This window comes from Mirounga leonina, unplaced genomic scaffold (genome assembly GCF_011800145.1).
Source record: "Mirounga leonina isolate KUSES-001 unplaced genomic scaffold, KU_Mleo_1.0 Mir_91, whole genome shotgun sequence".
In the NCBI taxonomy this organism is placed as follows: Eukaryota; Metazoa; Chordata; class Mammalia; order Carnivora; family Phocidae; genus Mirounga; species Mirounga leonina.
This window is the reverse complement of record NW_023270839.1, coordinates 36,856,155-36,866,191: the sequence shown is the minus strand read 5'-3', so window position 1 is coordinate 36,866,191 and position 10,037 is coordinate 36,856,155. Positions and strand designations below refer to the sequence as shown.

The window sequence follows — 10,037 nt, the reverse complement described above, 5'->3', positions numbered from 1 at the left end:
TTGTGTTCATATATTTCTGAAAACTGGACAGTGGCAGAAACAAGTTAGGAATGTATTTGTCTTATGGGCAAGAACTTTGGGGGGAGGCTGTCCAGAGCCAGCGTGGAGGGTCAGTGACGTCACTGAGAAACCAGTATCCTTTAGCTTCCTTAGTGATGGCTGCTGTTTCTCCCAACTTGTATATTCCAGCAGGATGAGGGAGGAAAGGGAAAAGGCACCATTAGCTGACCTCTTCCTGTGTTTCACTGGCCATAACTGAGTCACTTAGTTATCCATAGCTGAAAAAGGGTCTGGGAAGGCAACTGTTTGTTCTCTAGACTCTATAGCACATAAGGGAAAGAAGTAAGGGGCTGGGGTGGGCGTTGAAGGGGCCAACCTACAGCATCCACCCCAGGTATAATAAGAGTACCTACCACAAATAGTTGTTGAGAAGTTTCAAGAGCATAAAGGATAAAAATTAGCTGTGAAAACCATAAAATACCAACAAGAAAAGTCATGTTGTTATTTGCTTCCTAAATGTCCCAGAAGGCCTAATCTGACCAGAATTTATCATCCTCTCAAATTAACGCAAGTGCCATTATAATGCCGTAACAAAATTCTTAGCTAATGGTATGATAATATACAAATGATAAAATGCAAAAATAGTAAAAATTGTGTTTGTAAACACCTTGGGCTGCCTCAGGTTTATTGTATCCGTTAGACTCATAAGTCTGGAGGCAGATGAGCTTCTATACACTAGAGTTGAACCACAAGGGAAGTGGTGATAAGGTATTAGCGGAATTTCTAGGAAAGCCCTTGACAGGGCACCCTCGGAGGCCAGGAGTCCCCACATCAGCAAACTGGATTAAACTCTGTGTATGTGAACCTAGAGAAAGGCTCAGTGTCAGGTCTTCACACAGGCCTTTCTTAACCACCCAATCTGAGGTACCTTTTTGACCATAGTCATGCCTTTGTTCATTATCACATTTTATTTTCTGAAGTGCTACTGAAATTATTTATTTTCTGTCTCCTTCCCCAACTTTGAAAACCTGATTCCATAAGAGCAAGGACATTTTGTATCTTATTCACAGGTATAAATCGAGATTTTTGAAAAGTATTCGACCCATGATAGATATTCTAGATAAACCTTTTGTTTATTTTTAATTTTGTTTATTTTTTAAAGATTTTATTTATTTCTTTGGGAGAGAGAGCTTGAGCAGGGAGGGGCAGAGGGGGAAGCAAAGGGAGCAGGGCAGAAGGGGAGGCGGGGCAGAGGGAAAGGGAGAAGCAGGCTCCCCACTGAAAGCCCATTGAGGGACTCAATGCAGGACTCAATCCCAGGACCCTGGGATCATGACTTGAGCTGAAGGCAGACGCTTAACCGACTGAGCTGCCCAGGTGACCCTCTAAATAAACCTTTTGAATGACCTTTTATCCACTTACATATATTTATTGCCTCCCCCATCTAGTTAATTAACTCTCATCACCTCACATATTTTTCTTCTTCTTTGTGAGAACATTTAAGTTCTACACTCTTTATAAATATCATTATAGAATACAAAGTTATCCACTTTAATCATATTATACGTTAGATCCTTAAACCTTATTCATCGTATAGCCGAAAGTTTGTACCCTTTAACCATATATTGTTACTTTAATATCATGGTACCTACTTTTTGCCCTGCCTTTCAAATATCTTTACCAAAAATAGTATCCTGACCTAGGTCCTGGGAATGGATATGGGGGAAAGTTTTGTGAATTGTAGTGTGTGTAAAAGAAAATTAGATTCTGAAGAAATAATCTTTGAGGCATGTTCGAGCCATATTAAAGCTAGTATTTTAAGTATAGAATGCATTACCTTTACAAAACCAAGTAACCAAGCTATTGATTTGATTTTTAAATTTGCACTTAACTAAAGCTTTTTAAACTGACACGTTGTGGTCTGTTGTGTGGGATTTTTCTTTGAATATGTTCATATATTTAAACCACAAAGAAGCAAGATTGTGTAATATCATTTGTGCAAAGATATGCATACCTAAACCCGATTGAGAAACACGAGAACTCTAAAAACAGTTTTCTGCAACCAACATGCCATTGACACATACATACTCCCAGCTTCGTAATTACTGGGAAGTTTTCTTTTGTTTTCATTTTTAATCTGAGAATTTTTTTGGCATCTTCTACATCCAGATAGCTGTATTTAGTTATTTTGCAGTGTGAATCTTCACCATAATCTGATATTAGCACACATCTTCAAGGTCATTGGGTTCTGACCTTACAATGGTCTTTAGTATTTAGTTGAGATGGTCTAATACCAAGGAGTAAAAACACTGACAAAATTTATGAGGGATCCACTAGAGGGCAGCAAAGTGCAAACCAAATTTAAATTTGCCCAAGGCAAGGCTGATGCTTTCATGAAAAAATTTGTATTGCAAAGATTTCTTAAATGCAAAACATTCAAATTAGTTCAGTAATGTAAAAGAACTTACATACAGATGTTTCTCTTTCTTGGAAGTAGTGGTCCAAAGACTCATTAGGTTGAAGAGCAAAATGAGAATAGAATTGGTCCTAGCCCCACCTCTTATACTGATTGTGTGATTTGGGGCAATCTACAGTTTGCTTTTTTGGTCCTTTTCTATGTTACATGGGTTTGCACAAAATAATTCTTAAAGTTCTTTTCAACTCTAAAATCCCAGGGTCTTATGATTTATGATTATATTTTAGTCATTTAAGTCTTGCTGATTAGGCTCTTACATTGGTTGATCAACCATAACTTGATATTAGTGGAGATTCTGTTTGGAAATACCCACCATTATTACATGGAAAATTTAGGTCCCTGAAATATGTTGATGTTACCTTAATAAAATGATACTTCTGCCCCCAAACTATTACTTGTATATAATCCAGTGACAATAGTGACTGCAATGTTTTCCAAATAAGTTTTGATATTTAAACCATCAGCGCAATCTTTTATTTTTTAAAAAAGCAGCAAAATAAAATCCCAACGTGATATATTGCATGTAGCCAAGTTGTTTTCACTTTCCATTTATTTTCCTTTTAAGGTACTACATATGTGAACTCAGTATTAGTTATTCTACCAAAATTCTGAAATCATGAAGAAAGTTATACATTTTTTAAAAAGTTGTTGGCTTGAAGGCCAGGGATATGGTGACTTAGACTGAGGGGCACATGAAAGGTCTGAGCTACTGTTATGTCACCATTTACTTGGTCAACCACATGAGCTTCTGGATGTGGCTGATTTTGACAGTGAATTCACAGTTATTCTTCACATTTGTTCAGTGCTGGTCATTGTGAGCACCCACCACAATAACCCATTTTCAGCTTATGCCTGAGTTGTGACTGAAACTGAAACCCTGTTCTAAACAGCATTTTTTCATGAGCACCAGTGGATAACGGTTTAGTGAAAGCAGAAAAGGTTTCTGAATCCAGACTGCTAATGTAGTCATATTTAATACCACACCACACCACACATTCAAATATTTTCAACCCTCATTTAAGGACATATTTTCCTCCTATATGCATAAGAAAGGGAGAAATATGCTTATTTGGCAGTGAATGTGACCTAGGAAGGAAAGTCATCCCTTAAAACATAATACATTTATTATCACTAACAGAAGCCAGAGGTAGAACAATATCATAATTATGTTCTAGACTCCCTGCCTTTGCACATTAGCTCAGCTGGGGCCAATTAGGTTAGCACCCTTTTTTCTATGACTGAGACTAGTTAGCATCTTCTCAGAACCTTAGACATTAGCGTGAGATAATAAATTACTCATTCGAGCCAATTTGCTTTTCCACTAGGGTGTGAGGATGTGAAGAGACCCCCAACTCAGAATCAACAGTTTCAGATATAAGTTGCCATCCCACAACAGTAATGAGATGAACCCTTCAGAGGCTTGGTATTATTTCTAGAAACTAATGAGTAAAATACTGGTTGCTTACATGCAAATCCTGACTCTGCTCTATATTCTGTGCCTCAATATCCTCATCCCCAAAATGAGGACAACTGTGCCTGTCTTTCAGGTTTGTTTTAAAAATTAAACTAGTTAATACTTGTAAAACTGTTATTATTTTAACTTAGAATATTAAAATGGCTTCAATTTTCCCAGTGCTTTTCCAGCAAGATGTAACTAAAAGTATCAGGTTTGAGTTTCTATTAATAATTCACTGTTGAGGGGCGCCTGGGTGGCTCAGTCGTTAAGCGTCTGCCTTCAGCTCAGGTCACGATCCCGGAGTCCTGGGATCAAGTCCCGCATCGGGCTCCCTGCTCTGCGGGGAGCCTGCTTCTCCCTCTCCCACTCCCCCTGCCTGTGTTCCCTCTCTCGCTGTGTCTCTCTCTGTCAAATAAATAAATAAAGTCTTTAAAAAAAAAAAATTAACTGTTGACCTTGAACAAGTTACTTCACCTCTCTTGGCCTCATTTTTCTCACCCAGGGTCTTAAACAATGCTTCAAAGGTAATACCCGCTCTAAGATGGTCTCGGTGGATGTTGTGGAATAAACAAACTTCAATATGAGGAGGCTGGGGCATATAGATCACCAGGACACCCTCTAGTTTTAACACTTCCTGTGATCCATTATCTCCCAGTAGGGGCTGTGAGGAACATGAAGTGCAATTGTCCATCTATATTGGGAACCACCACTGCAGAACACAGACCATTTGCTGAAACGAATTTTGAAGGCATTACACAAAATATTACGTCCTTTATTGTGGTAATTAATCTAGCAACATATGTGCCAATATTGGACTGAACAAAGTCCTGGGTAGAAGAATAAATAAATAGCATTTGTTTTGTACGGAGCGGCTGGCCGTGCCCGAGTTCCCAGCGGGCGGAGAGCGCCCCGAGGGCACGGGCGGCCCGAGGCCCGGGCGCCCTCAGGGGAGCAGCAGGGAGCCCAGCAGCAGCTCGCCCTGGCCCAGCAGGCGGCCCCGCTCCCGGCCGCGGCCCCGCTTCTCCGCCGTGACGCGCACGGCCAGGCGGCGCACCTGGTCCTCCGACAGCCCGTCCAGGCACACGTCCTGGTCGAAGGCGGCCTTGCGGCTCGGCCGCACCACGGCGCTGCGCTGCGGCCGCGTCTTGCCCGGCGGCCGCAGGACGAAGCTGACGCGGCAGCCGACGGCGCGGGGCTCGGCGGCTCCCGCGGCCAGGCCCTGGGCGCCCAGCAGCCGGACGCGGAGCCGCCCGCTGGCCCGACTGTACTGGGCGGCCAGGCGCAGGGCGCCCCCGGCGCCGCCCAGGGCCACGGTGCCCTCGGCCTCCAGGCACTCGGGCCCCGGGTCGGAGCCAGGCGGCGGCGGCGGCGGCGGCGGCGGGGACGCGGAGGGGGCCCGGGCCGGGGGCCGCGAGCCGGCGCCGCGCTGCTCGTCCTCGTCCTCGTCCTCGTCCCCGCTGGACGCGCCGCGGGCGCGCGCCAGGCCGCGGCTCCTCCGGGCCCGCAGCGCGCGGCTCAGCAGTCCTTCGGGGGCGCGCAGGAGGCGGCGGGCGCCGGGCGGCGGGGCGGGCGCGTCCGAGGTCGGGCGGGCGCCGGCGGGGAGCGCGGGGGCGGGGGCGGGGGCTGCGCCCGGGGGCAGGAGCGGGGCGGCCCCGGGGCCCCCGAGGAAGAGCGACTCCTTGCGGCGAGTGTGCGGGCTCTCGAGCAGCGCGCAGAAGCCGTAGGCGGTGCGCGCGCGCGGCAGGTGCGGCAGCGAGAGCGCGGCCTGCGAGCGCGGGTCCCAGTCCGTGTGCCCCGCGGCGTTGTCTATTTCTGCCGCTTGGATCCAGGAAACCCGGAGTGCAGCCAGGGCCGTGCAGGGCGCGAGTCGCGGGGGGATGCAGAACTCAGGGATGCGGTCCGGGGTGAGCACGTTTTCCCACGCGGCGGGCATGAGGGCCGGGGCTCGGCGGCCCCGACCCTGAAGAATCCCGTTCCTGCCCCTCAGGAGGCGCTCGGGACCCAAGCGGAGCCTCTCCAGGCACCACATAAGGCGGCGGGTGCCGGATGCGAGCGACCCTCTGCTGGTGCTGCGGGCTTGCACTCTGCAAGGGTACACCAGTCGTCAGAGGGAGCTCTGCAAGGCGCAGCAATTCCCGTGTCTTTTCTTCTACTTGAGGGGTGCTTTGTCCTTCCTCCCCTGGGACAGTGCAAGCTGCCCTTCACGCTGCTATTGCAAGCTATGCTTCAGTGATTGAAGAACAATCGTTCTTCTCTTGTCTCTAGTAGTCCTGTACAGTCGGGGCTTGTTGATTTAATCTCGATCCTCCGCTGGTTTAAGGCGGAGATTCTCACAATGTTGGCCTTTAACTTTGGTCGTGCCGTCCTCAATGCCAAGAGGCGCTTTGCTTGGGCAATCGTTTCCCGAATCCTTGGATTATTGCACTCTAGTCCTCGGCGAGAATTAAAATAATAATTATCCCCTCTAGGACTCACGGCTTGCCCCCAGGGGAGTTAAACAAGGATGTGGGTCCCTCCTAGCGTACCTGGGGTCCAGTGTCAGATGGGTGCCCGCCTGAGGCACGGTGCCAGGGAGGCGCGCAGCTTCTGGGAAGTTCAAAGCGCGCGCGGCGGGATTCAGCACCGCTGTTCCCGGACGGTCGGCCTGAGCCTTTATACCTGGGGCCCCCACAGCTGGCCAATGGGCGGGCGCGAGAGGCGCTGCTTGGTAACCTGAAGCCAGGCCTTCCGCTCTGCCACGTGGCTAGGTCGACTGCGCAAATTCGAAACGTCCAGTTCCTTCTCTCCCTTGCGTGTGGTGGGTCTGTAATTCTCAGAAACCCTAAACAAGTTTCTATTTTCTCACGTGCGAAAAAGGGTTAAATCTCAACTATATCGAGAGTCATTGGGGGGATCGCCGCACGTATGAGTGTGAATCCACGGAAGCACTCTAAGCCCACACTAAAAGAAGATTAAAAGTCGGGTTTGTATTATTCTTACTTAAGACCGTCCCTGTCCCCTAAAAGCCAGCCTTTGAAGTTTCTTACCTGCTTTCTGGTGTTCAGTCCTGATTTCAAATGTATTTTCTTTGTTGATTATAAGTTACTCGGTGCAGGAACCTTATGGAGTGCTGAAAATATTCCATATCTTGATCTGGGTGGGGTTACAGAGGTGTTTCCATTTTTAACATATGGAAACACCTCTGTAACCCCACCCAGATCAAGATATGGAATTTTTAGCATACACTTAAAATTACGTATAGGATTGTATCTCATACCTTAATTAAAAGAAATCAAAACCCACTTCTTAAGCCATGTGTGCTGATTTTTGATTGGGAAAATACACTCCTGCATACAACTGTGCTGTTGGAACCATCCTTTGAAGGCACCCGGACAACCTCTGGCCTTTCTAGGCTGTACCCACCTGGAAGACCGTTTTTCTTCCTTTTGAAAACTGACCCATGTTCATTCTGTAAGAGAACTGGTTCCAGCTAGCTCAGGTTAAAAGAGATCTGAGACATTTTGTTCAGAATTTGAGTGTATGCTATTTCTGCTTAAAATATTGCCCTGTAAGTTAATTGCTTCTCCAAGTAATGTTTAGTAATTAAACAAAATAATGTTCAGTGAATCATTTATCCAAAGGTGGTTTTAGGATGGGGCATGTGCATTTTGCTTTCAGGGTATACATACAGAGGCACTGTGCTTGATGATTTACATAATAGTCTCTAGAATTGTCACATAAACCTGCAAATTATGATTATTCCTAGTAACTTACCGTGTTCACAGTGATGGGAAATGGAGGAAATAATACACATTAGTGGTCATAATTGAGTTGCTTTGGGAATTAAAAGAATCTAATAATGTAAAATACTTAGCATTGTGCCTGGAACATGGTAAGTGCTAAATACACAGAAGTAGTGATTATTATTAATGATAATAAAAATAGAAGAGATGCTGTTGAGTGCTGTGGTTAAGAAAACTGGGTCTGAAACCAGTTTTTTTTTTTAATTTATTTATTTGAGAGAGAGAGAGAGAGAGAGAGACAGAAATAATGACAGAATATGAGTGGGAGGAGAGGGAGAAGCAGGCTCCCTGCTCAGGAGGGAGCCTGATGCAGGGCTCAATCCCAGGACCCTAGGATCATGACCTGAGCCGAAGGCAGACGCTTAACCAACTAAGCCACCCAGGTGACCCTCAGATCTGGTTTTGATTGTAGAATGGCTCCTTACTATGTGACATGAGCAAGTTACTAAACCTTTCTAAGCCAATGTATCAGATGTACAATAGTAGTTGGGACCTTTGAGAGGTAATTAAATTAATGATGGTATAAAAGAGACCCAGGAGAGCTCCCTCACCCCTTCTGATAATAATAGTATGTACCTATAGGGTTGTCATAAGTATATAATAAGATAATGCATATAAAGAGTTTAGCATACACAGCCTAACATACACAATGTCTGATATTTGTTGTTATTATAGAAGAGAACAAATGCTCTTTAGTTCATTTATTCATTCAAAGCAATATTTACTGACTGCTTCCTGGTTTTCAGCCACCATGTTAGGCATGTGGATCCAGGCTGTGCAAGATCACATCAGCTATATTCATCCATCAGAGGAGCAATGATGAGGATGCACTATTTGAATTCTGTCTAGCAGAGGCAGGAGTGAGAAGAAACTATTGAACAGGATTTATATACACTTAGTCTTGGTAGGGAGGCAGGGTTGACAGGTCCGTGGGCTTGCCATGCCCTTGACTAGCTATTTCTTTGTCTTTATATCATCTCCATGCCTGGCCAAAATTCTTGGGGCAGTGCTAAATCTATGGGAGAATGATGGCTGAATTATATACTTGAGGGTGGTGTGCATGTGTTTTGACTCACCTTTTGTCAGGAGACAGAGGCTGTTAGCTCTGCAAGTGAGAGCCTAGAGAGCCCTTGGTTAAAATGGTGAGGCTCACAATCTGAGAAGTTGTTAAGCAAAGCTATGTTGTGGTGGGAGAAAGGAAGAAAGCACCAGAGCATGAGAAATGATTTATGGGTGAAGAAATAACAGACTTTGGAGTAAATCTGTCCTAGGTTGAATCTGTTTATGCAAATTTTTAGCTATGGGACTGTGGGCAAGTTAATTAACCTCTTTGAGTCTAAGTTATAAAATGAGGGTAATAATATCTATCACACAAGACTATTGTGTTAAAAATACATGAAATGTCTGGCACACAGTAAGTGCTGGTGAACTATTAGCTGTTATTATTATACAGGTTTGCTTAGTCAGGGATTAGCTGATTCACACATGAAGTCCTCTAAAAACATTTTTCTTTGTGGCCAAGCAAGGCAGATTTGCTTTGTTTTTATTAACAATTCACCTTCTTCAGTGACACTTTAGAAGCATTTCCTGTGTAAGGTTTCTTGAAAACAGCAGCCCTGTCTTTGAATGGCTGGTCCCCTGTGGCCACATTAAGCCTTATGTTTTCCTTACCTTAGAAGCATGAGCCATGGAGTACTTAGGACGATGGTGTAACTGGGTCAAGCCCTGTGCCTGGAACACATAGATCTACTCAGAAGAAGGCTGTGGCCCTTTAGGGCTCACCGCTGGAACCATGGGAACATCCAGTAATGGAGCTCTAAAATAATTTGGTGAAATAAGCATGAATAGATCACATACCATCCAGGCCAGAGGTGTTCTTGCAGTAGGAGGAAACTGAACAATATAAAGTAGACTTAAAAAAAATAATCACTTGGAGGTTGGGTGTCACAGAAAGCAAGAAAAAGAGAGTTTATAACCAAGTAAAAAACATCAGTGTTCTGGATTATCCATCTTTCTCATTCAAGGAAGTGGAGTGTGGAGCAATGGAAAAAACACAGGCCAGGGAGTCAGGACATTGAGTTTTAGCTCTGACAGTCACTAACTTGTTGTGGAACATTAGCAAGTCCCTTAATTCTCTTTCATGCTCACTGTTTCCACCTGTCAAATGAGGGGGGTTGGATTAGTCAGATTTGTTTTCCTCTGGCTCTCAAATTCTACAATCCGATTCAGTGCTTTTGGCCAGCTAATCTTCCTAACTTTTCTGACGTCCATGGTGTTATGCTTATTCTCTAGCTTTCTCCTCCATTTCTTTCTTTTCCCCCCA

General features: G+C 45.1%; 1 protein-coding gene across 1 annotated transcript; it reads right to left on the bottom strand.

The window, feature by feature from the left end:
* Nucleotides 1–4,422: 4,422 nt before the first annotated feature.
* On the bottom strand, nucleotides 4,423–7,045 carry C2CD4A (C2 calcium dependent domain containing 4A). Its single transcript, XM_034993788.1, has 2 exons — nucleotides 6,458–7,045; nucleotides 4,423–6,358 (listed from the first exon to the last, which is right to left on the bottom strand). Exon 2 carries the CDS (start codon nucleotides 5,959–5,961, stop codon nucleotides 4,876–4,878), a length of 1,086 nt encoding a protein of 361 aa, XP_034849679.1. The 5' UTR covers nucleotides 5,962–6,358; nucleotides 6,458–7,045; the 3' UTR covers nucleotides 4,423–4,875.
* Nucleotides 7,046–10,037: the final 2,992 nt, after the last annotated feature.

Excerpts from the sequence above, each read along its gene's own strand:
- C2CD4A (XM_034993788.1), bottom strand. The coding sequence starts at position 5,961 with ATGTGGTGCCTGGAGAGGCTCCGCTTGGGTCCCGAGCGCCTCCTGAGG.